General features: G+C 50.7%; 1 protein-coding gene across 4 annotated transcripts in view; it reads right to left on the minus strand.

Moving 5' to 3' along the window:
* Positions 1-26,239, minus strand: part of DNAH9 (dynein axonemal heavy chain 9) — a 226,683-nt gene that overhangs the window by 150,688 nt on the left and 49,756 nt on the right. For all 4 annotated transcript variants that reach the window (XM_063352546.1, XM_063352545.1, XM_063352547.1 and 1 more), the window contains 13 exons: positions 24,407-24,564; positions 23,967-24,105; positions 22,117-22,404; positions 21,466-21,676; positions 19,062-19,189; positions 18,463-18,571; positions 17,635-17,782; positions 15,835-16,009; positions 10,955-11,128; positions 10,016-10,223; positions 4,570-4,735; positions 1,947-2,049; positions 294-533 (listed from right to left, as the gene is read on the minus strand). In XM_063352546.1, the coding sequence (XP_063208616.1) occupies positions 294-533; positions 1,947-2,049; positions 4,570-4,735; positions 10,016-10,223; positions 10,955-11,128; positions 15,835-16,009; positions 17,635-17,782; positions 18,463-18,571; positions 19,062-19,189; positions 21,466-21,676; positions 22,117-22,404; positions 23,967-24,105; positions 24,407-24,564 (2,247 nt within the window). The remainder of the gene's footprint in view (positions 1-293; positions 534-1,946; positions 2,050-4,569; positions 4,736-10,015; positions 10,224-10,954; positions 11,129-15,834; positions 16,010-17,634; positions 17,783-18,462; positions 18,572-19,061; positions 19,190-21,465; positions 21,677-22,116; positions 22,405-23,966; positions 24,106-24,406; positions 24,565-26,239) is intronic.

Raw genomic sequence — 26,239 nt, forward strand, 5'->3', positions numbered from 1 at the left:
GGAGAGATTCATCCCTCCCCGTTGGCCACAGGAGGCTGGAAAGTAAATAAGCTTCTAACTGATGTTCCTCAAAGCCATGGGCGATGGCTCTGAAATCCATTCAAAACCCACCAGGAAGCAGGGAATGGCCTGAGGTCACCCCCTTTACTCAGGGGACACACACGCTGTGTCACTGCTAGGTGGGAGACTGAGTTGTGCTCACCAAGGCTAGCTGGCCCAGGGGAACACATGCCCACAGCCTCCCGTGGCCTTGGAACAAACTCCAAGTGCCGCAGGACAGCAGCTGCACTTACTTGGAAGATATTGGAGAAGTCTCTCAGGTTGAAAACGTAGTGGAACTTGATAGCCGTTGGCAGGAAAGTAGCAGCTACTTTCTGATGCAGTGCCAGGGCCAGGGCAATCAGCTGCTGAGCTGATTTTTGCACAGCCCCTGAGAAATTCCCACTCGTCAGGTGCTGCATTAAAATGGTGCTGTAGATCCTGGACAAAGCATCCTGACCAGGGATGGAGAGAGCGAAGACGCAGAAGTGACGCTGAGGAAGAGAAAAGGACAAGGTCAGAGAGATGGGCAACTGCCTCTCAAGCAAAATGTCCTTGGGGACTTGAATGTGATCGGACACAGTGCTAGATAATGTCATCTGGGCTCCCTTTTCCACAAAAGGTCCCTTCCAACCCGGGATACTCGATGATTCTATGACTTGCAGTCCAGCTGAACAAGGCTATTCCCTCTTCCAATTTCCCATCAGAGGACGGCTGACAAATGACATCATTCTGCTCTCTGAACAAGGGATTTTCAACTGCCTTTCACAGCTGCTAAGTTGGAAGTTCAGTCCATTGAAGAGCTGAAGGGCTCTGAAGGCCCACCAACCTCTGATGAAGCCCCGTCACCTTCTCCGCTGGGAACAGCCCCTGGAAGGTGCTGCCTCCCAGAGAAAACCCCTTATTGATTTGGAACTTGCACAGGCAGGGGAGATGCCCGCATGTGGCCACGGGACGCTTCAGTTTAACACCCCAGCTTGCTAAAGAGGAGCCTGGGCCTGGGCTGACTCTGGTCATGACGTTTATGCATGAGGGAATGAATTTTTCTGTCCACTGTCCAGGCCCCCCAGCGCCCAGCAGGTCCCTGCCTGCAGTGCTGGGAGCAGGATCTGTCCCCACCGAGTTACGGCTGCTCTTGCATGGGCACCCGTTTCTCAGGGTATTTCTCCACCGCTGCACACCCACCAAGCTCCCTCCCACGGCATGGCAAATACCTGCCACGCAGCTGGGACAGACACCATCCCTCTGGCTGCCATTTGTCCCCCTGGGATGCTCAGGGCTCTGATCTGCAGGCAGAGGGAGCAGCCTCTGACCAGGCTCCGCCGTTCCTCATGGCTTGGAGACAAGGGTCAGAGCAGATAATAACCAGCTCTATGACCCAGGCTGAGCCTCACAGCCACCAAAAATCAAGCCCTGAGGATTAAGAACTCTTCCCAAATCGATACTTCTCTTACTATCAGCACTTGCAGAATTTTTTTTGGCTTGCTTTGTTTGGGTTCCCCACCCCCACCCCTCTTTTTAATGAGAATGTACTGCCAGCTCCATCAGGAAATTTTAGAAACCAAAAGGCTTTAATGAACTATGTTCCAGAGGTAAATATTAGCTAAATGAAGGCAAAATCCGTCTGTATGAACCAGAAGGCTGTCCCAAAAGTAGGTGTTAAGCTGGCTGGCAACTTGTGACTTCTTCTTCGACTGAGCAGCAGAACGCGAGGAAAAACAAATGAGGGAATAAGGGAGTATGTCTGCTGCTTCAGCATTAGGAATTACAGCCACTCGACAGATTCATGCCATTTCTACTGATACAATGACAGCGGGATCTGCCAGTTGTTCTCCTCTGGCCTCGTGCTTAAAAAATCCACTGAAAAAATAAAACCGGCACTGTGCTGCCATCGTGCAGGGCGTTACCTGCAGGCGAGGGTTGATGGTGAAACTCCCCGCGGTGGGGTTCATGCACGACACGTACTGCACATTGGTGATCTCCTTCAGCGACAGCCTGGTCCTGTCGTACCTTTGGGCAAAAGAAAAGCAGTGTCAGGGTGACGGCAGCTGCTGCGTCTCCCCCCAGCGCGTGCACCCAGGGGCTGCCAACGGCCCCATGTCTTCAGTGGGGTTGAGTTCTGCATCTCGCCAAGGCAGGGCCCAGCCTTGCCTGCACCCCTTTATGCAGCCCGGCACACACGAGTCCTGCTCTGGGTGGAAATTTTTCAGCTTCAACAACATGTAGCTCATATTTCCGCAAACTAGGAACAAGCACTGAGCAAACACCGTCGAGCAGCTACAGGTCGTAGCAGCCTCGTGCCTGGAAATTGTAGAAAATCGCAGGAATGTGTGTGGTTCAAGGCAGCCTGGGAGAGGACCGGCAGGCGCCTGCTGCCGACGCAGCTGCCCACGCGCTGCCTGCAGGGGAGGGACAAGGACTGCACCGACCAGCTGCCCCGGGAGCTGCGTCACCACCAGGGCCAGGGCAGCCCAAGGGCTGTGTCCTGGTTTGAGCCACACTGGACTAACTTCTCTTCTAATGCTTGGGAAAACTGCACTTTTAGAGGACTCCAGTGCCTGAATTAGTGAAAATATTTACTGTCTAGCCAGCTCTGGGGTGCGGGTTTCAAGGTCTCAGTGTTTTGAGCTCGCCAGGTGCGGGGATGAGGAGCGAGACCTGGGCACTTGACCCAAGCTGCCATCAGGATTATTTCATACCATGAACATCCCATTCAATATAAATTAGAAACTTTGCTGCGAAGTTCTCTCTCTCCCTTGATGGCTGCCATCCTGAGAACTCCTCGCCCCGGTGCCGGAGCCCTGAGCCCTTCCCTCCTCCCGCAGCCGCAGCGCTCGCAGCATCCCACGTTTGCTGTCCCGCCTGGGAGCGCACGGCTTCTGCTGATGGAATGGGCTGTTATCCCTGGATATTTGATATTGGTATTGCGATTAATACTTGTCCTTTAGTATTACTAATGTTAATTGTTTAGTCTTATTCTATTAAATCTATTTATATTTCAACCCTCAGGTTTCCTTGTTTTTCCCCGACTCCCCTTCCCAGGTGGGGAGGGGCCAGCGGGTGTGACAGTAATTGTCTGAACGGCAATAAATTGTTGTGGGTTTCCCAAACCACACCAGCTTGCAGCGATCCTTGCCCCGCTCACTGCTCGCCGTCCCTGCAGCCCCACTGGGCTGCCAGAGGGGACCCGAATCTGCAACACCCTGGCGGGCGCTGCCAGGAGCGCAGGCAGAAAGCCTGGATGTCCTGGGAGGGGACACATGGCGTGCTGTGTTCCCGTGTCCCTAATGCTCCCATGCAACCAGCAGAGCCCTCTTTCTGACCGACTTCCCCGACGTCCGCAGCCTCAGATCTCTTCCTGCCCTCCAGTGCCTCCGGTCTTGGGGAGCTTTTGGCCAAGCTCAGGCACTGAGGAGGCTGGAGATCGCTGCGGTCCCTGTCCTGTAATGCCCAGGGGAGAGCTGCAAATATTGCTGTCCCTCGCAGCGCTGCTGGCGACAGTGTAAAATGCACCAGTTCCCTTCCAAAACACTGTCACTGTTTTTCCTTCAAATTACCTCTGCCTAGAAAACGCTTGTTTGCAGCTGCCTGACTGAACACAATATCGGGTGCTCTTGGCAGGGGCGGCTCCTCTCAGCTGAGGCCGAATCCCTGGCCTTCCCCTGCGGCGCAGGGCAGCCAGGCCGAGCATCCCGCTGCCCGCGCCGGCCTTGCACGGGGGGACCACAGTCACAACCCGCAGCGAGAGCGGAGCTTTGCTCCTCTCAACCAGGCTGTGAGGAAGGGAGTTTGCGTGCGGGGGACAGAGAGAGCCCCGAGGGCACACAGCGCAGGCTTCACCCAAAGCCAGCTCCAGCCCGGCGCCGGAGGACACGGTGGCAGAGGGGGGATGGAGAGGGGGAACCACGCCTTCACCTACTCTACTCTGCTCTGGTGAGACCCCACCTGGAGCACTGTGTCCAGCTCTGGAGCCCTCAGCACAAGAAGGACATGGACCTGTTGGAATGGCCACGAAGATGATCAAAGAGATGGAGCCCCTCTGCTGTGAGGACAGGCTGAGAGAGCTGGGGGAGTTCAGCCTGGAGAAGAGAAGGCTCCAGGGAGACCTTAGAGCCCCTTCCAGTCCCTGAAGGGGGCCTACAGGAAAGCTGGGCAGGGGCTGTTTGCAAGGGCATGTAGCGACAGGACGAGGGGCAATGGTTTAAAGTAGAGCAGGGCGGGTTTAGGTCAGACATTAGGCAGAAGTTCTTTCCACTGAGGGTGCTGAGACACTGGCCCAGGTTGCCCAGAGAGGTGGTGGAGGCCCCATCCCTGGAGACATTCAAGGCCAGGCTGGATGAGGCTCTGAGCAACCTGATCCAGCTGAAGATGTCCCTGCTGACTGCAGGGGGTTGGACTAGATGGCCTTTAGAGGTCCCTTCCAACCCAACACATTCTATGACTCTATGATTCACCTCCTCTCAAACCCCGTCCCCAGCCCTGCAGCTGAGCAAAAAGGTCTGGGATGACCAAGCCCGAGCAGCCTCCTACCAGTGGCCATAGTCCAGGTGCTGCCTGATCAGCGTGTGGGGCTGCACCGTGCCGTAGGCGTCCACCTCAGGCATGTTCAGGTCGTCGATGAAGTAGATCAGCTTCTTAGTACCCGGAGGGCCATAATTTCTCCCGGCCTTTTTATCCAGAGGCTTCTCAAGCACACCTGTATGGAGGCAGAGATGCAACGCTAAGCTACTGGGGGGGTCATTGCTGCAAAACAAAAATGATTTCTCAACCCAGCTGGATGCCGTGCTGTGTGTAGCTACTGGGAGGAGCTGAGCTGTGCGCAGGACAGGCCCCTCCTGCAGCCCCCGTCCCCCTCCAGCTGCATCTGGGCTCTTTATTGCATTTTGGGGAGGAAGAGTTGGCCTCGGCACAGGATGCTGCTCCGGCAGGACAGTGGCCATCCCTGAGCTGTGGCCACAGGGCAAACAAGAGCCCTGCAGGGGGCTGGCAGGGACCCTTGGGAAGCTTTTCATTTGGACTCAACCCGAATCGGAGAGCTCTCAACACCTCATTTCAAACAAAATAAGGCAAACTAACACTCTGCTACAAAACAGGTCTACTTCAGAGGAAACGAAAGCTTTTCATACAAGATGAAGTGTTTTGAATCCCTTCTGCATAACTTTTTTAAACTAAATCTTGCTTGCTGAGGTTATTCTGATCCGCACAAGAGAGTGGTGACCGTCCCCCGCGACACGCGGGCAGGAGCGGCTGGGCACCGGGAAGGAAGGAGGGAGACGCTGTGGGCACAGAAGCCCGTGAGCAAAGCTGATTTTGTAAATTTAAGTGCCTTTTTTTACCTCTGTTAGACAAAAGATATAGGTGATTTCAGGGCCAAATTCCTGCACGCTTTCCGAACAATCAAAATGATGTTTTTTATTTAAATGCACCAAAGTTCCCTGATCCCCTCCCCAGCGTTACCCAAACCTCCGGATAATGCGACAAGACTCATTTCCAACACCAGCCGCCAAATTACCGCCTCGTTTTACGTAGCGTCACGCACGAGCAAGGCAAAGCATGGAGAGAAAAGTTTCCCATTTCAAACCTTTGCAAGATTTTCATTTGTTTCAGCAGAAGGCTGAGGTTATGTGTCGCTCTAGGTGATAAAACGCGGGGAATATTTAGAACGCTGGACTGATATTTCATAAAAATCACCCCACGTTGCTGCACACCATGTTTTATAGGTTATTGATTCCTTTGATCGCAGCCCAAGCAACCTTTAGGGACCCGGCGAGAGGCAAAGCGAACAGCAGCAGCTCTTCTCTGCCCAGGCCTGCGGTGGGTTTCTGCCCTGGGCTTACTGGGAGAGCGTCCTCAGGCTCATGCTTCCCCGGAGGCAGAATTTGTTTAATTTACGCAGTTTTTGGGTTGTCACCAGAGCTATAATATGCTGTAGAGCAGCACGGGAAATAACGATTCTTTGTAATTAGGGAAGAGCGGCAAATGTAAATGGGGCTGGGAACTTTTATAAAAATCTCCTTGTGGAAACGTACACTTAAGCCATTCATTATCATGTGCGAAAGTTATTAAGGAAGGATTTATATCCTGGGTTTTTTTTCAGACCACAAATCTTTTACAACACCGTTTCGGTTTTTTTTTACTGCTTCGGTGCACCGCAGACAGCTTGTCTTTCCCACTACTCCAAATTCAGCTGAGTTCTTGTCAGAGACAGTCGCTGCACAACGGAATGAATTGTGCTACGAAAAATGATGAATCTTTCCTCAGTGGGAGTCTCTCTCCCCCTTCAATGAAACCACAATATTTGAAATTTCTGGTAGCAAGTTAAATTAAGTGTTTCAAATAAGCATTTAATTTAAATTTAATTAGTCCTTAATTAACATATAAAATCAGCCCTTTTTGAGGTTAAACAAGTATGCAGGAGATTCATCACACTGAAACGCAATTACTGGGGATCAAGCGACGTGTTCGTGAAAGTTGCATTTTAATTCAAAGCTGCATCTCATAATAACAATAAAGGGTCGGAGTCTCTGCGATCCTCCCGTACGCAAATTAGCACCTGAAAGAAAGAGTCACCGATAACGAGACTCTGCGATAACGAGACTCTGCAAGTACGGCTCCTCTCGCCTGCTGGCTGGTGATCAAGGCGGGGGAAAAAAAACCCAAAACCAAAAAAAAACCCCAATATTTATTGCAATTCTCTCAAGGGAGATCAGGAGTGGGAAGGTGCTGAGTGACAGAAGGCAGGGCTGCAGCTGACGGAGGGGCAGGGGGCCCAGAGGGCCCGAAGCAGAGAGAGCAGCGGACCAGAGGCCCAGGGCATTGGGCTCGCAGCACAACCAATGCCACAGAAAGCGGCGTTCGGTCACAATACAGCAAAGAAAATCCGCAAACTGGCCCAGGCTTGTGCAACGTGGGTGTCTAACTCCTTTCAGCCCCTATGTACATGGCATTTCTGTAATGCCATGTTTATAAGAATATATATATATATATAAAAAATATATATATAACCACGTTTATAAGCAATATTTATAAGCATTGATAAGATCCCCCCCACAGTCGTCTTTTTTCCAGACTAAAAAGACGCAAGTCCCTCAGCCTTTCCTCGTAAGAGAGAAGGGCTGAGAGATTTGGGACTTTTTAGTCTGGAAAAAAGACGCCTGAGGGGGGATCTTATCAACGCTTATCAATACTGAAAGGGGGGGTGTCAGGAGGATGGGGCCAGGCTCTTTTCAGTGGTGCCCAGGGACAGGACAAGGGGTAACGGGCACAAACTTGACCATAGGAAGTTCCACCTAAACAGGAGGAGGAACTTCTTTGCTGTGAGGGTGGCAGAGCCCTGGCACAGGCTGCCCCGAGAGGTGGGGGAGTCTCCGACTCTGGAGACATTCCAAACCCGCCTGGAGGCGTTCCTGTGCCACCTGCTGTGGGTGACCCTGCTCTGGCAGGGGGTTGGACTGGGTGATCTCCAGAGGCCCCTTCCAGCCCACACCATTCTGTGATTCTGTAAGCCACGGGGGCTGCGAGGGTGGTTTGAACCCCATACCTGTGCTTCCCCTCAAGGGTGCACACTCTGTACCTCATAAATCTCTGCCACCAACAGGCACCTTGGCTAAGAAATTGCTGGCTTTCAAGTTAGACTCTTTTTTTAAGTAAAAAAAAAATAATAAAAAAAATAAATTCCCAAGCTGCTCTGTAGCCATGTTTTACAAATTTAAAGAGGTGCCTGCTGGGGAAAAAAAAGCAGCCAGCTGACAAACTACACAAAAAGGGACAAATTAACTCTAAAAAATGAGCAGTAGGGAACTAGGCCAAGACGTATAAATCACGCTTCCCAATGCAAATCTCACAGCCACATCTTCATCCACGCGCAAGATGACTTGCTCCTCTCTGCAGGGGAAGAAAGTCGCCGTCTCAGCCCGTAGCTCACAGCCAGAGTAAGGAGGGATGCGCTGCCAGGTCTGCCTGCGTAAATCTCAACGCCCGCACCCGCCCGCCCCATCGGCTGGAGATAAATGAGCACATTTTCCCCCAGCTGGGTGCACAGCCAGACTGACCAGCCCATTTACCAGCTCAAGAGCGTTTCACAGAGACCCCGCACGAGCGGAAAAGGAGAAGAGGCACCAGGAAGGGGAAAAGGGGGGTTATAGCCATCACACTGCTCAGGGCTGCAAGCCTGGCCAAAAGGCGAGATATTACCCGTTTTTTTGCTTGAAGGCCATGTAACCCAAATAATTTGCATTCGCGCTGTGGGGAGAGGCACAGGGCGGCGCAGGCAGCAAACCCTGGGAGGGACGGCACCTGCAGGCACAGAAACTCCTCAAACCTGCTGCAGAAAGCTCCGACATTGGCCCCGCAACACGGCCCCGGGTTACAGGGCGTGGGCTGAGCCTCTGCTGTCACCTCCCTGCCGGCAGATCAGTCCCAGAGTGCAATTTTAAGCTCCGACACCTCTCTTAAAATGTTTGCCACACTGGGAGCCTGGCAGAGCACGGAGGAAGCCATGGACTGCCTTCGGCATCGATCTGGGCTGCGAGCGCGTCCTCACCCGGCACTGTGTGTCCAGGAGCAAGCCAGGGGGTGAAGGTTAAATCCTTGGTCTCACCAGTGCTTCACAGAGAGTAGTCCCATGTCGCGGGGGGGGAGGAAGAGGATTTCAGCACATTTGGGCCAAACCAAGGAAGCATTTTGTTTTACAGTGACCCGCAGCTGTTACTCAATTCAAAACCAACCAGGTTGTTTCATTCCTGGTTAATAAATAAATGCAAAAAAGTATTTTATCTCTCTTTAGGTCAACTCACAGTGAAAATACCATTCCAAAATCAGCCACTTTTCCATAATTCCCTCCTTTCTCTTTGTCTCTGAAGAGACCACACAGCAAAACTGACCTCATCTTGGTCTCAAACTTCATTTTTCACTGATATTCTTCTGGACTTCCCCAGGGCCAGCAGTTCCCTGGGTCTCTGAGCCCTGCAGGGTCAGCAAGCCCCGTGGCCCCTGGGGAGGCTCCATGGGAGCACATGGGGCTGCGGCAGGACACGGAGGACAGCGCCAGGAACCAGCCGCCCCAGCTTACAGCCTGCACACATCCATTAGCATCAGCCTCACTGCTAATTGGGATGCAATTCCTGTCATTGCACCCCGAGGACAGTTTGGCTCCTAGCCAAGAAAGCCATCCTATTCAGCGTGGGCTTAAATTCGAGCGTACTAAAGGCGCACCTCAAGTCACGTAGGAGCTGCGTGCTGTACAGAACAGCAGCAGATTGAAGCATGTGCTTTGGCACAGCCCTGAGCCAGAGTCACGGCCTTCAGAATTCAAATCCTCATGTTGCAAAATATTATCTTCCCCAAAACCTGGGGTCTACTGACCTGAGAGCTTCACAGTGGGATCTAAGAGTCTGCGGGTGTCGGTGCAGGCCCACATGGGTCTTCCCCCAAGCGCCACAGTGCACGCCCCACTCCAAATCCCAATGGACGCCCCAGGAATTCAGAAACCCACCAGACAGAAGTCCTGTGGCTCAGCCACCACCTTACAGAACCACAGAATGGTGGGGGTTGGAAGGGACCTCTGGAGATCACCCAGTCCAGCCCCCTGCCAGAGCAGGGTCACCCACAGCAGGTGGCACAGGAACGCCTCCAGGCGGGTTTGGAATGTCTCCAGAGACGGAGACTCCACCACCTCTCGGGGCAGCCTGTGCCAGGGCTCTGCCACCCTCACAGCAAAGAAGTTCCTCCTCATGTTGAGACGGAATTTCCCGTGTTCCAGTTTGTGCCTGTTGCCCCTCGTCCTGTCACTGGGCACCACTGAAAAGAGCCTGGCCCCATCCTCCTGACACCCACCCTTCAGCTATTGCTGAGCATTGATGAGGTCTCCTCTCAGCCTGCTCTTCCCCAGGCTGAACAGCCCCAGGGCTCTCAGCCTTTCCTCAGCAGAGGGGTGCTCCAGTCCCCTGAGCATCTTTGTAGCCTCCTCTGGACTTACCTTGCAGCATGGCAGAGGTGGTGTAGTAGTTGAATGGGACCTTCTTCACCACATAAGTGTCCGTGTCCAGCGAGGAGAGCTTGTCCCCCACCAGCACAGACTTCCCTGTGCCGGCATTGCCCACCAGCATCACCGGCCGCTGGCGCTCCAGGAGCCTGTCCATGAAGTACCGCACACGGACTGTCTCAGCGGTGGGCACGAGGCAAGCCTGAGAGGGGCATAAGGAGGAGGTAACTGTCCCCATCCCTGCCACAGCCCCGCAGCCATGTGCTGGGGAGAAGCAGAATTGGGAGAGCCAGGAATGATAAGGTGATCCCAGTTTCTAGATTGCACTAGGAAGGGAACGACACGCTGCTGCCAACCATTAAAATCAAACTGTCTGCACAGATGAAACCTTGACAGCTGGATGCTGGGAGCAGCATCTGGAGCTCCCCACAAACACATTTTGCTAAAACAGTAGCAATTTTTACAAGTCATCTGCTCACTGTGGCACTCCTAAAAGGAAAGACAAGCGTAGCTGGCAAACACAATTCACTACCTGAAGAAAATCTCATTTTTTGCCCAAATCATAAAAACATCTCTATTTTCAGCCATGCAGAATGACGACATGCTGCCTCGGGGGCTTTGTCACTACATCGTCTCATATCCCGCTTCTCTCTGCAGGCCAAATCCTGCAGCCAGGGCACACCAGCTCCTGGGACACTGGGGCGGTTCTGAGCCTGTCCCTCGTGTACATCGCTCCTATTTGGGAGCCGGATGGAGGATGTGTCTCCACAGCCAAAGCACAGTAAAGAAAGATGGGTAATTAAGTTGTGCCTCATGAAAAACGCCATCCTTATTAAGTGCTTGACCTTTAACGAGACTTCACTGAAATGCCCGCGTACAGTCACTAAAATGCACGTATTCCTCCTGGACAAAAAGCACGCAAGGTTCACGTACCTGTAATGGCATTTCTGGATCAAATTCAAACTGAGGAATAAGTTTAGACCAAGGCTCAAACTTCTTCGTTTCTGGATCGATGTAAAAGTCAAAGACTGTGCCCTGAGAGGGAAACTTGATAGTCTTGAATTCTGCCACCCACCACTTGCTGAACTCCACTCTGTAGTCCACAAGCTGCAAAACAAAAAGTGGAGAAAATACGCTCATCTGGACAAATTCATTAGTGATGGAGAGTGTTATCCATCCCAGTCCACTGGTGCAGGACTGGTCCTTAAAATATATTCCACAGCATAACGATGTTACCCTTTTTCCTATTATTAAGCCTAATTTTTCATTTTCTTCATTTTCTTCATTTCTTCTCATCACTCCTATTTATTCATCTAAATAATTCATCCTCTGTGTTGATCACTCTTGCTGTGTCTGAGATGAGATAGATGGATCAATTTGAAAAAGAGAAATACGTGCCCATGACTAAACAGGCTGCTTGATTGATTCTTGGTGCCTACTTCTTCCAACAGACAAGGACACAACATCCGTCTACATCTGCGGTCATGGTTAGTCAAAGGATGCATACTAAAGCCTTTCCTTATAAATCACACCTCTCTATTAATACTTAGTTGTTGTCTTCTGGCCTCTTTTCAAGCCACAATGTTTTGGAGAAGCAGCATTGCAGACACCAGTGTATCAAAGCACCAGTGAGGGACCTGGCAGGACTGAGGCAGTGATGGTCCCCCTGTGCTGGGCACTGGTGAGGCCCCACCTCAAGGGCTGTGTCCACTTTTGGGCCCCTCACTGCAAGACACTGAGGGGCTGGAGCGTGTCCAGAGAAGGGCGACGGAGATGGTGAGGGGTCTGGAGCACAAGTCCTGTGAGGAGCGGCTGAGGGAGCTGGGGGTGTTCAGCCTGGAGAAGAGGAGGCTGAGGGGAGACCTTCTCGCTCTCTACAACCACCTGAAAGGAGGGGGTAGCCAGGGGGGGTTGGTCTCTTCTCCCAAGGAACAGGCGATGGGACAAGAGGAAACGACCTCAAGTTGTGCCAGGGGAGGTTTAGGACGGATATTAGGAAAAATTTTTACACTGAAAGGGTTATTAAGCACTGGAACAGGCTGCCCAGGGAAGCGCTTGAGTCACCATCCCTGGAGGTGTTTAAAAGCCGGGTAGACATTGTGCTTGGAGATATGGTTTAGTGGTGGACTTGGCAGTGCTAGGTTTACGGTCGGACTCGATGATCTTAAAGGTCTTTTCCAACCTAAATGATTCTATGATCCTGTGACCGTGCCCGTTTTGCTCTACTGTGTTTCTGCACTGCCGTATCGCCCTGGAAGCACCCCCTTTCTTGACGTTCCCCATTATATCTTTCTACGCACAAAGATTTTGGAGCATCTGAATTTTTTCAGGAGCTGGGGTGACAGTTTTGCTTTGGGTGCTGGGTCAGGACTTGCAAAATGTGCTTAGTCCCCTCCCCTGCCCCAGTTCTCCTGTATGACATTGGACCAGTCCCTCTGCCTGAACGCTTCCCACGCAGCCAACAGGGACTACAGGCTTCTGCCATGGGGGAGAAGTGGGCAGGGGAAGGAGGAGAAAAGTCCTGTTAAAAACACATCTGTGAAATACCAGATACATAATTTAGCCAGTCTTAACAGCATGGTTTCTTCCTTGGGCTTCTGCTGGTCTCCTCCCCTCAGCCATTCGATGTGCTTTCCCAGGCCAGAAGGGACAAACACGTTGCCCATCGGCTGCTAAGCCTCCATCAGGAACCCGGGGTTTCAAGCTGAACCGAACCGAGTGTCCTCTGTAAAGTCTCCTGAGTCACCATCCATCAAAAGACCAGAGGATTTGAAAAAAACACATCATTAGAATCCCCGATTTTGCAGTCTCGTGCTATTCAGAGAGGCAGAATAACTGTAATTCTCCGTTCTCCTGTCGGTATAACTCCTCGGTGCCGGCAGCAGAGTCGCCTGCGGTGGCGAGGGATGTGCATCGCTGCTAAAAGCTTTCTCACAAGGGTGCCCTCACCCCTGCGATGCAAACTGCCTGCAGCTGCACTGCGATGGGCTGCCAGCCCGCCCGAACCCAGCAGTTCCATGGAGCCGCTCCAGCCCTGGCTCTATTGCCAGAGCGGCGTCGAATTCAGACTGCTGCCTTAATAAAAACCCCAGATGGATTTCCGCTAATTTCAGAGCCTGGAAATGGCAAATCTATCATCTGTTTTTATACAGGGGCCCCGCTACCCACCAACAATCGCAGAGTAGCGGGAAGCCTTCCAGACTGTTTCTCCTGACATTTTGGCAGCAAAAGGTCAGCACGAAGGGCACCTTCAATGAAGAGCAATAAACAGATTTTATATTGGATCATTTTTCATCAGGCTTCCCCTCGCTCGGACTGCCGGATCCTCGCACTCCCAGCTCTGACATTTACAGAGCATCATGAGAGGCAACGCAGTCCGGCCTCAGAGTCGGCCCTCCCAGCGGGATGCTGTGGCCGGGCAGCTCCTCCTGCAGCCTGCACAGCCTGTGCCCGCTGCCCCCGGCCACCACAGCCCGCACAGCCAGCGCTCCTCGGGCAGCCAAGCCCACTACGCTGGGGACGGACTCTGCTACGGCACGGGGGATGCGGGGCCCATCTGCCACGTGACTTGCTCGAGGAGCTGTAGGCTCCTGTAATCAGACAGCGGCTTGTACTGCTGAAGCAAGGACAGGCACTGCTCCCCAGCATTTGCTGGGTTGGGTTTTTTTTAAGTCATCCTGCACTGACAACACTACGGCTGAGTATTTCCCAGCCGGCACATAGAAAATGGAAGTTAAGTTCTTCACAGAGATCAAGAGAACTAGCCTCGCGCAGGTCATGCAATGGCCACGAGGTATGACGGCACCAGATCAGCACCAAGCTGTGTTGTTTATCGCTTTCCAAAGCATCTGCTCCTTGGCGTGAAGCAAACCTGAAGAGCCCAGCGGACGTTGCTGGTCTAGCATTGAGGCACAACACGAAGAGACCTCAGAGAGCACTTGAGCAGCCTCTGAGAACAGCAGTGCCTCCACCCCGGCTGGGGAAGGACCTCTAGTGCCAGGTCCATGGAGAGACCTCTCACATACTCCAGATCACACAGAGCTTGAAACAAGCCCAATAGGGACCAGAAAAAGCCCTCGACAGCGCTGCGCTGTCTCTGGGCAGACCCACAGATCAGGACGACATGCTTTAGACCTGAGGATGAGGTACGCTCGCAGTGCTCCCTGTGCCACCTGCTGAAAACCTGGTACGCAAAATCTAGGCCTTCAGGTGCCACGCGTGCTCTTAGATCCCTCGACAAGCGCCTCAGGTTTCTCCTGCCTGCCTTCGAACCAGTCACATTAAAAATCTCCAGCTTGCACAGCCATCAATCTGGAAACGGCAATGCTGACAGAGAGTGGAACGCCGTCCTGCAAGCATGGGCATGGAACCATGGAAGGGAGCCAAGGGTGGCCCCAATGTCGGCAGCGTTGGCAGCAGGGCTGACACGCAGCCCGCTGTCTTCTTGACCATTATTACTGACAACAGTTGGAAGTTGCAAAACACCAGCAGCTTTTCCAATTACTTGGAAATCAAGAGACAGCCCTGCTGTGCCGAGCTGAGCCATGCAGACAGGAGATGGGGCAGAACTGGGGCAAAAGGGAACGTCCATTTCTTCTCTCCCGTGTCTAAGAAGTCGGGGAGAGAGACGGAGGTTGGAGGCAGCACAACCATGCTTCCCCCAGGCAAGTGTGGAGAAGATCCTTCCTAAAATCCCTGTTCATGTGCTCCAGCTCCCACCAAAGCAGCTGTTTCAGCCCAGCTGGAAATGTCTGTGCTTCTCCCGTGTTTTAAGGGCCTGGACCTTTCAGGGGGCTGAAAACGTGCAGTATCAAACGCTGACCTTGAGAAAACTGTCTGATAATAATATCACCACTCAAGAGATTACACCCACCTTGTCTATTGCGAGCTGATGGTTCAGAGGCTGACAGCTGCAATTAATCCATAGGATAGATGTATTGCGGGAAGCAGCATGGAGAGCAGTGCCCTGTCTTCCTCTGCCTCTCGGACATGAGCAAACTTTGAATGCCAGAGACACCACTAGCGAACCATGGTCTGATTAGTCCTCCTGGGCCAAGAAGACCTTCATCTCCAGATCGTGCCCTCCAGCACTACAGTCTCGGGTGTGGACATCCACCCACCGGCAGCTTGACTGGGCCCAGCAGCTCAAGCCAGAGACCTGGCTGGCTGCCCGCAGGGGAGGTGGAGCTGAGCGCCTACAACCATCAACCTCAACCTCGCCAGCAAAGAGTATTTCAAGAGCAGAACCACTGTCTTCTCCCGCTTAAGCGGAAGCGCATAGTCCCCAAAGCCCACCCTGCCCTGCTGACCACCCCTCTTTCTTCTGTACTTCTATCAGAACTGAGGACAGTCAGTTCTTGACATCCACCTATGTTTAATAAAAGCCAGGTGGGGACAAAGCACCGGCCGCTTTGTGTCTACCTGTGCAGTCAGATGGCTGAAAGGCGGCTCCACTGATGTATTTATCTGGTAAGTCAGTCTTAATTTGATCACATTATGCACATCCACAGTCCTCTATAAATTAACCTCATGTTTCTCCCCAGTGAGATGTGTCTGCATAAGCAAACATCCCTTCGCCTTTGTCACTCGACTCCTCAGCCGTTCTCCTCTGGTGTTACACCCTGGATAACGAGGTCTTTCGCAAAAGGAATTGTGGGGTTCAGGTTTGTAGTTTATTATCACCTATACGAGAGCCCCAGGAAAACAGCATTACTGATATAGCACTATGTTTTGGAAAGTATTAAAAAAAAACCCAACCCCCCCCCCAAAAAAAGCCTGTATAAAAGATGCTGAAGCAGCATCTTCCTTCTTACCTGGTCTTGAAACATCGATCCACCAAAGGCCCAGATGGCAGCAAAGACAAAGTAAAGTTCATAAAGCTCCTTGGGGCAGTCGGGAGGCGTGTTCTCCTCCGTCAGGAGGCATTCGAGGAGGTAGCACAGCATCTGAACCATACTCTGCTCAGGAATGGGAATAATCTTCTTAAACCTAAGGGATGGAAATTGAAAGCACAGGAAATATAATTGGGTCCAGCAACACAGCCACTCACAGCCCAGGAAGACAAGCCTAGAAATGCTTTTTCGGAGTATTAGCATTTTACTCGTCAGCACTGCGTGTCTTATTCCTGGGGACAGCAATAAAGAGAACACCCGTTCTCTCCCCCGGACCTGCTGGCACCGGCACATATACAAGTAATAACAGTAATCAGAAGTTTCAAGCATTTTAAAACTTTGATCCTCTTGAAAGAAGTAAAATGGAAGACTTGCTAAAGGCAATGATTTCCTGTGAACACGATGAGTTCAAAAGCGGTCAAATAGAGGAGTAATAAAATAAGCCCTTTCATCTTGCCATTTTACATTCATTTAAGCTACACTTACAGAATTCCAAACTAATATTGTAGCAGCACTGAAGTCCTCCATAAAGTAATTATAGCTATTTGAAAGGTTGGTTCTACAATTTTTGAATTAAGTAAGCTACCAAAATACTCAGCTCAGGGCTGCCTGTAGCTAATCCTGTGGATTTCACGGTCTGACACAATGTTCAGCAAACGGAGTGGGAAATGTCCAATGGACTTTGCTGCCAACAGCTGTAACCAGCTTGGTTCCCCAGGGAGCAGCTCCCTAGGAAGACGCCTAACTCCTATTTCCAAAGACCACTGCTTTCACTAATTCCACCCCTTCCGACACATCCCCATTGTCGCTGACAACTCTCATGCTTAATTGCACGCTGATTTATTTATTTATTTATTTATTTAAATGAAGGTGCAACTATAGGAAACAAGCCAAGGATGGGAGCAGCTCCCTTACTCATGTTTGTTGGGACTCTACTTTGGCCAGTCCTCACCACAGTATGAGTAAGGGATCCATCTCCCATGATGATAAGCAAGAAACATGTGGCTTCTCTGGAGGCTTTGAAGATAACTCAAGCTAAGAAGCACCATGGCTCTTCCAAATATCCAAGTTCTTCATGTTCATTGGACTGGTGTCCAACCATGAAACACGCCCAGGCTGGATGTCCGCACAGACTGACTTCATTTTGTTCAAATGCAACAGGAAAGAAATTCAAGAGAGAACTGCCTGTGAAGCAATCCCACACTCTCCCACAAACACCAACTTCCTTCTCATCACTGAGGGGTGGGAAAAGCAGTGGGGAGAAGAAAAAAGAGGATCTGCTCTCTCCACCTTCCATGCTGCATACTGAAAACTTTCCTTCAGCAGTGGTCTGAAATCTGCTCTACTGAAAGATAACTTGTGGACTGGACTCGGGTCCAGCCTGACACATCAGGACACTGAAAAGCTTCCTCTTTAGGACCTCTTGGATTTACCTTCCAAGAGATACAGAACTGGTAGAAGTAGTACAGGAACAATCAAATCAAAATCAGATGAAAACCAGATCTGACCGACGAAGGACGGGCAGGAACGTCAGCTGCCCCACCTTGCCCCATTGTTTCTCTGAGCTTAAGCCAGTGATGTTCAGGGCTCTCAGGGGCAAGGAGGAAACCAGCCACCCAAGCCACGTGCAGCACAACCCCAGCACAGCACAGCTGGTCTGGAAAGCGGCGAGTGTCCCCCTGCCCCTGCCAGCGGAGATACAAACACTCTTGAGACAGGTACCTTGTTCTGAGGGTGTCCAGGCAAATTGGCAGGTACTTATCAAACAAAATGGTCAGGTTGGCTCTTTCGGACTGGATCTCTCGCCTGTCAATCCAGCTGCTCACTGGGGGATTCCAGCCCAGATCCGACGGGTTGATGTACAGGATCCCTTTAGGCCCAGGATAAGAGAGAACATACAGTAAGGACACAGCAGAGACTATTCCTTTCCTCCAGCAGAATTTCTCATCTATTTTCACATAACTAAAACTCTGTCAAATACGCCTGGGTGCCCCACTACCTACCCCCTCCTCCTGCCCCTCTGCGGCATAGAAACATTAACAGTCAAGAGACTTAGGAAACCAGAACACCTTTCCTGACGCTGCCCCAAATTCAGAATATGGTCTGGCCTGAGTCACGTTATTGCTCTGGGCTCCATTTCCCCACGTGTAAAACTAGGGGACACCTTCATTCCTTTCTCCCATGCTTCATGCACTTCTCCAGAAGATCAGAAGCTCTGTGGGACAGGGACTATCCCTCTCCTCATCAGGTCCATACAGGGCTTTGCACAGCAGCAGCACTCTCTCAGCAATGCCAAAGCCATGAACATCCATCAACAGAGAGCTCTGGGTAAATCTCCAAGATGATGATGGCTCCATAGATGGATTTGGGGTCAGGATCCTCAGTTTGTCTATGTGTTTCGGGAACCTACCCTGTCCACCAAAGGCAGCTGTGATCCCAGGTTGGGTACCTTCAACAGGAACCAAGTTGGCCAACAGAGGACTGGTTAATGGCACTAGATCCTACTTGGTCCATGCAAAATCCCAGTATGAAGCTCAGGCCAGGACTCACCCGCTCTGGACACGGTGGCGGGGGTGGCTGTGCGCAGGTGGCTGATCTCAAAGACCAGCCGCATCGTTGGGTTCAGTGGGATTCTCTCGTTGCTTGCCAGGGTCAGCACCTGCACGCGGCAGACAGACACACAGACAGATTAACGTCTTCCCCTGGAACAGGAATGAAAAGCGTTCAGCATTTTGCACTAAAAACCTCGGTTGCTGTCAGCCCAGTGCCTCAAGGCGAAGCAGCTCATTTCTAGCAGGTAGCAGAACGATCCCTCTCTCTTCCATGACCCAGAATAAACAGCACCCGCTTACGGTGGGGAAAAGGTGTAGGACTCTGACCCCACTCTGTTTTTAACGGGCATGAAGTTATGATCAGGACATCTGAGGTTACTCATGAGCCCAACTCTCCAGAAAAGGGAATTTCCGATGAAAACATGCTTTGAGCAATTTCCCTCATGCACCATTTTCTTTATGCAATATTGTTTGGTATAGCTGAAGAAACACAACTGCATTATTCTAGGAGGTGTGATTTCAGCATCTGCATTTCTCCTAGGCGGTCAAATGCCATGCAGTCACAGAACACTTGCCCCTGTAACTTACATTCATTACCTTATTATCATCCATCACAGTATTAAGAGACTCAATCCACATCGGATCAATATCTCCATCTAGTACCATCCACTTGGGACCATCATGTGTGATGTTGGCCAGCTCTCGCATGATTGATGAAAACAGTCCTGGGAGGGTGACAGGAATATGTTGATGAACACTGAAGTTGCCACCTGCTCTACCAGTTTTCTCCAGCAACTTACTAAAAGTTACCCGAATTAAGGCTTTCTTCTTAAGCATTCAAATCCCTATGCACATGTACATAAATACTATTATATCACGATATGGGTCAAGTCTGCTTTGAAGAAAAAAAAAACATTACCAGTTAGCACCACTTAAAATGACTGCAGACCTCTACACACGCTTCAGTCCCACCGAGAATCATAAGGGATAAGAAAAGTGAAGAGCAGATACTGAGAGGCAGAAGAAGGCATGAATGACACAATGCAGAGAAAACCATCTGAATATGCTTTGGAAATTCTTATAAAGGTTTTTTTGTGGCTCGAAGTATATCAGGGAAATCAAGATGCATTAAACGCTGGGTCATGGCTTTAGTGAGATTGAGGGGAGAACAAGCACAGAATGACACTGAATGACAGAACAAAATGTCAGTAAAATCAAGGAGACAGAGAGGATACAGCGTCTCGAGGGGAGTAAATAATGAATGTTAAGAAGAGCAGGACGGCTGGGAACAGAGCAGCAGTACTGCAGAGCAAATGAAAACGCCACAAAACTATTGCTCTCCTCTACACATGAAAATACCCAGGGAGACGCTAGGCTTCATGAAAAAACATCAGGCAAACATTAAAAAAAAAGCCTCTCTTCTGGTGAATTGTGACAAGCACACTATTTTCTTGGGGTTTTTTGTTTGTTTGTTTGTTTTTGTCCAGGACAAGCTAATGCTTTGTGCTCCGGGTCAGGAAGAGCCAGCGGGATTATAAGTCTGAAGACAAAGCTTGTGCACAAAAAATGCAGAACAGCTCACCTGAAACAGGTATCCGATTCTGAGATCGGGTGAAAAAAAGTAACACCGCACTGGCTCTGCCTCACCTCGGTTCCTCACACGTTGGACACACACCTTGGAAACGGCTCCAACATCATTAGGATCAGAAACAGCTCCTGTCTCAGAGCATCAATGCTTTCCTCTACCCACCATGACAGCAGCGGAGGGAAAAGTGCCTCTCTCCTGCCCTTGTGCATCCACACCACCGAGCAGCCTTGGGATTTAAAAGAAGGGTTTGGTTCTACAACCAACACTTTTAGGACTCCCTTATGGGACCTTTTACCACCTAACACATCTAACCTTTTCAACTCCTGATAATGAAAGGAGTAAGGGATCATCTCGTTAGGCTTTGGTGAAGACTGCCTTCCCAGTCTTCGGCAACACGAAACAAAATTTTCAGGAATGGTTAATGCAGAAAATATCTGCCTTGAAACCGCTGGAAGGAGTCCTGCAAGTTCCCTTAAAACATTACAGGCCAGAAGCCACTGGACAGCCACCCGTAAGATGTCCCTCCTGCTGGTCAGTGCCACCCGCAGTCCTCGGTCTGCAGTCACTGCTGCAGCCAGGCTGCAGAGTTCAGGCTGTATCCTGCAATTCCCTCTGTCACTTTGATTTAGGGTCCCTAATTACAATTAAAAAGAAGTTAGCCCTGGCACTGGAGCAGGGCAGGGGGTCAAGGAGGGGTCTGTGGGGGGAGGCAGGGGAGGTGGAGGGCAGCTCATCTCCCAGCAGATGTCTGGCCAAGGGTGATTTATGGCAACATCTTCCCTTCCCTCCCCCACACCTCCCAAACCAGCCGCTCACGTAAATCAAAGCTGCCTTTATGTATTAGTCACAACCAAACATTTTCACTCCAGATTTCTGTAATCTTTCAGCAAGTTTTAAATGCTCGTCTTATTTTCCTCAGGAGCAATCAGGATCAACAGACTGGCAAATGCTGGTGTATTACAGAGACTGGGCAGCAATATTAAGTGGAAAAACACCACTGTAAGGCTCCCGCGTGTGTGCCACCAGCTATGGAAACCTGGGGATGGGACATTTTCGGGGGCCCCAGTGCACACCATAGGGCGGGAGGGAACTCTCTTCCATCACCCGTCCAGCCAACTCCGAAAAACTGCCTGCCCCATTTAGGAACTGGTAAAGGTTGGTATTAATGGATATGATAATTATTCTTATGGCAATAGGATAAAGCAGGTTTATGCTATACTTCTCAGCTGAGGACCTAAGAGTTAAAACATCCTATGCGTCCTTTGAACAACAAACTCTGCCACGGCTGAGCAGCAGACAAGCACCTGGGCTTTCAGACCTGCATACAAAGAACCAGTCATCCTGCTGCTGCTCAGGAAGTTCATTAACAATATCCTTCTTTACCTGCAGATTCAGTCATGAAAAGACATTTACCATCTTTCCACTCTCTTGTTGCTGGATTAATGATGCCAAAAAGCTCATCGTTGGTGACTGCCTTGGGGTTGAGGTCTGTCCAGACAGGACGCCGCTTCATTATCTGGTACGTCTTGTTCAGGGATCTCATCACCTGAGACTTGCCCGTGCCTGCGTTACCCACCACGAAAACAGAGTGCCGGACTGTCAGCAGCTCCTCCAGCTGCACCACCTGAGGAAAAACACTCCCAAATTTTAGACAAAAATGACAAACTGAAGTTCAGATCTACATTAGGCCTCTTCTTTAGAAAGATGACACCGAGTTTGGTCTAGCCACTCTAACCATGATGGGTGAAATCCTCAGCCTGCAGACAAACCTCCAGCACCATTTACATCCGGCAGCCATGAGCCGATGAGGCTCTGCTCTCCAAGGGACACACTTTCATGAGCCTACAAGAGTTGGCTCCTCTGTAAACTCAGGGGCCAAACCAGTGAAGGCTGCAGGGGCAGGTGCAACTGCATCAGAGCCAGCGTAGCTGATTCTGTCCTCCATCAAGGCCTGCCTGCAAGGGGAATATTGTGCAGAGCCCTCTTTGTAGAAGCAAAGATGGTTGAGAAAACCCAAATGATTTGACGGTGGAGTAGGTACCCAAGAAGATCGTTCGGTCTTACCTTGAGCACAAAGTTGTCCTCAGCCTGCAGACGGAGGTCCAGCACAGCCTGCCTCACAAATGACTCAAAATTCAGGTCACGCTTCCGAGGCACATCCAGTGCAGGGAAAAGATCCCCAATCAGCCCCATAAACACCGGCACATCATCGGTCACAATCTTGGGGATGTTAAAGTCACGAAGCGAGCGCATTAGAACCTGGTCTTCAGGTCGCTCTGGGTCATCTCGTTTGAGGGAGCCAGCAACAACTAGCACAGACTTGATTGCACGCAAGCCCCAGTCGTAGTGATCCTACACAGGGAAAAATAAAAAAAAAAAGGAGGGATCAGTTCATGCTTAGCTTAGACAGTACATCACCATGCAGGGGTAAGAACCAGCAGCTCCAAACTGCCAGAAAAGTCAGCAATGGAAATATATCCAAATCTATCATTTGCAGTTTGGCCAGAGACCTCCAGCAGCCTGAGTTACCCGATTTCCATTTCAGTAGGTGAGATTCCCGTCAGGGACAGGATTAAAGAGTCAAATAATTCAGCTGTTCATACCACCACGTGGGCTCAGAGCTGGCAGTAAGACAGCAGGAGGACTTGCACTCCGGGGACCTAAGCAATTTGTTTCATCTGAATCATAAAGCAGCTAAAGCAAGGCCAGCCGGACCCCGGGATCTGCAGGAGCGACCAAGGTGAAAGGTTTGTCAGTCCATTATGAGGCCCCAGATGATACCTACGTCTCTCCATCCTGCCCACCACAAAGTTACCAGGCACGTTTGGTCTCAGAGGCAGCCCACCAAGCAAGGGCCAGTAAACACATTGCTGAAAAAGAATCACAAAAAGGCATGAGAGGAACTCTCAAGCCAACAAACAAGTCTCTATATTTCTACTCTGTTAACACCCTCCAGAGCACAGCTCGACAGATGACTGCTTTGTGTGGGAGGCCACGGCTTCCAACAAGGCCTCCAAGACACACAGCACAAAGTTTCTGTGACAAGGCATCTCCCACCCAGGCTCATGCTGGCACAGCCAAGATCAGGTTTTCCATCTGGAGTCCTGATTCAGCTCTTCTCTGGGCCCAGCTTTGATCTATGCAAACGATGACAAGGAAAAATCTGACTAATTAGAGTTTTGCACTGGAAGCGACCCTACCTGGTCAACACCTGACATGACAGGGAACTGTTAGCCTGAATTTAGAGAGGGGCAGACATCATAAAGCCCCTGTAGGCAGGAGAAACAATAGGAACTCAGAGACTGAAAAGCAAAGAGTCACTGAATACTACCCCAGACGCGGTGTCATTTGAGACCATTGAAAAATCTCTCCCATTAATGTAGCTGGTCAAGTGTTTTTGTCCCTGCAGATCCTGGGGAGGGGCTGTTTGCAAGGGCATGTAGCGACAGGACGAGGGGCAATGGTTTAAAGTAGAGCAGGGCAGGTTTAGGTCAGACATTAGGAAGAAGTTCTTTCCACTGAGGGTGGTGAGACACTGGCGCAGGTTGCCCAGAGAAGGGGTGGAGGCCCCATCCCTGGAGACATTCAAGGCCAGGCTGGATGAGGCTCTGAGCAACCTGATCCAGTTGAAGATGTCCCTGCTGACTGCAGGGGGTTGGACTAGATGGCCTTTAGAGGTCCCTTCCAACCCAACACATTCTAAGATTCTATGATCCTCCAATAAAGCAGTTTGAAAATTTTATTCCTCTGATGATCATGAATCTTCTCTTCTGCTGGCAGCTAGCGCAAATGCAGTCATTAAATAAAAGCTGTGAAGCTTTAGCCATGGAGGTGAGCAGTAGAGTGCCGTGTTCCTGCTGCTTTTGGAGATAAACAGGTTTCACTGAACCCCCCAGCCAGAGAAGTGGGCTCACCTGCTTGGACAGGAGCTCTTTGCAGAGTTGGTACAGAGTGATGAACTTCCTGGCTAATGCCCGGGCCTCAATGAACCCCTCGGCCACCAACATGATTTCGCAGATCAGCTCAAAGTCTGGCACAACCATCGCACATGGCCTAAAAAGACAGGCAAGGAAAGATTGCAGAACGAGCATTTCTTTACTACAGGTCTTAGGGGCAGCGGATTTGCAGCTTTATCTCCCAAGTCTTCTGCGCCAGGTCACGCGCCGCCTTTCCCATGGCACGGGACACAGCTCCTGTGTCCTGCCTGGGCATTCCCAGGCTCCTTGCACAAGGCAGAAACTATCTGTGACTCCCCAGTGCAAGCGAATTCCCCAAGGAAAGGAAGTCAAGCCTGGACGTTCCAAAAGACGCTTTCTGCCAGTCTTACAATACAGGTCACAAACCTGGGACTCACCTGAAGAGAGCTTTTAAATTCTCAGGTAGCTCGGTTCGCCCTGCATAGCCAGGGTTCATGGTGATGAAAATGCCTACTGAGGGAACTAACTTAATGTCTTCTCCAAGGAAATTGAAGGATTTCTTCTTCTCCCGTATTGCATCCTGCACGCTCTTCACCTAGGAATCGTTATCGTATTGGTGTTCAGTTATGAAAAACACACCAGACAACAGTGCTGCCTTCCTTACACTGGGCCCCATGACAACTGGCGCTTATCACCGTTTTGTTGTGGTTTTTTACTGACCATATAAAGCTTTATACACTGTTTGGAGTAAATCCGCCTGGCAATATCAATCTCCCATCGCAATCAAACTCTGACAAAGCAGAAAAGAGATGCTGGGCAGTCAAACTGCAAAGGAGTTGCAAGAATTTGCACTGTTGCTCCCTAAGACAATGATGGAGCCAGGTGAGGAAGAGCAGCTCAGGAGAAGGAAATGCCTCCAAAACTGCCTGCGTCTTGCCTTGAGTTTTGACATCACCCGTGGGACGCTTCTCAGCACACCTCACAGCAAAAACACCACCAAAGGCTCAATCATCTCTCTCAACTTCCCAGCCCAGCAGGAGGCCAGAGGCCCGAGATGAGGTGCAGGGCTGTTTGGGCACCCACAACACACAAGACAGCACCCAAACGCAGTGCCCAGAGCGCGACACATCGGCCCCCAACGCCCTCCACCGATGGCCACCTCTCCCCACACACCACCGCTCTCCATGGCGGCCCACAACCCTCCCAGGCCTGTTCCGCTCCGTGACTAGGCCCGGACAAGAAGCAGCATTTCCCAATAAACTTGGCCTCAGCTCAATTGCAAACTGATCACTTGATACCGCTTTTAAAGATTTTGGGACATCAGATGCTTAATTCAAAACCACAACGACAAGGCAGCAGCTGTAAGGCCTCCCCCGACACCTTCACTCACTAATATTGTATTGTGTTTTATATCCGCCCGATTGCAGCTTTGTTCTTCTCGCTCCTCACCTTCCAAGTTTATTAAAGCTCGATCACCCTCTTGCAAACAGCTCCCTGAAAAATCTCTCTGTATTCACTACTCTAACCTCACTGTTGTTTGCCATCTTAAAGTTAAGCAATTAATCGAATTTTTCTCTGTAAGGAACCATATCGACATTAGCTGCATGACTAAGACAGCCAATTAAACATCGCCATGGTTACACTCCTAATAGCAGCCAGGAGACACGATGATGGAATGACAGCCGTGCTGCTTTCTCCAGCCAGGAGCGAGGGAATCATTAGCAGTTGAGTCATATCTGGGCTTCTTTTGTTCAGCTTCCCTTTTTATTTTAAGATCCTCAAAGACTTTTTTTCAATGACAACTTTAAACTAGAACCTGATGGAAGAGAAATTGAGAGGGAACGGTACATAAGCTCCTGTACCCACCTGGGGCTTCTTTGGGATGTCACATAAGGTACCAATTATGAGTGAAAGAGAGATGAGAAGAACGTGGAGTTCACGGAGGGGTTCAGAACAACGTCTTTGACCAAAACATTTAAAAAAGTGAGAGAACTTCTGGGCTCTAGACTTTTCTTTCTGCAATACCAAGCCCCAAAGGGGGTGTGGGAAGAATTCAGCACCTCAGTCAGACACTGGGATCCTAAAACCTGCACTCAGCTGACACTTGGGTCCAGAAGAACTTGGATACTTCGGCACCTCCATTTTCAGGCTGAAGTCCCCCAAGGCTCAAAACTTTCAGTTCTGCCCATGTCAGAGCTGTCTTGGTCGGGACGGTGCAGTTGAGCCCCCACCCTCCGCTCAAATCCCCCTGGTAGCTGGATTTGCCTGGC

Source organism: Chroicocephalus ridibundus, chromosome 14, assembly GCF_963924245.1.
Source record: "Chroicocephalus ridibundus chromosome 14, bChrRid1.1, whole genome shotgun sequence".
In the NCBI taxonomy this organism is placed as follows: domain Eukaryota; kingdom Metazoa; phylum Chordata; class Aves; order Charadriiformes; family Laridae; genus Chroicocephalus; species Chroicocephalus ridibundus.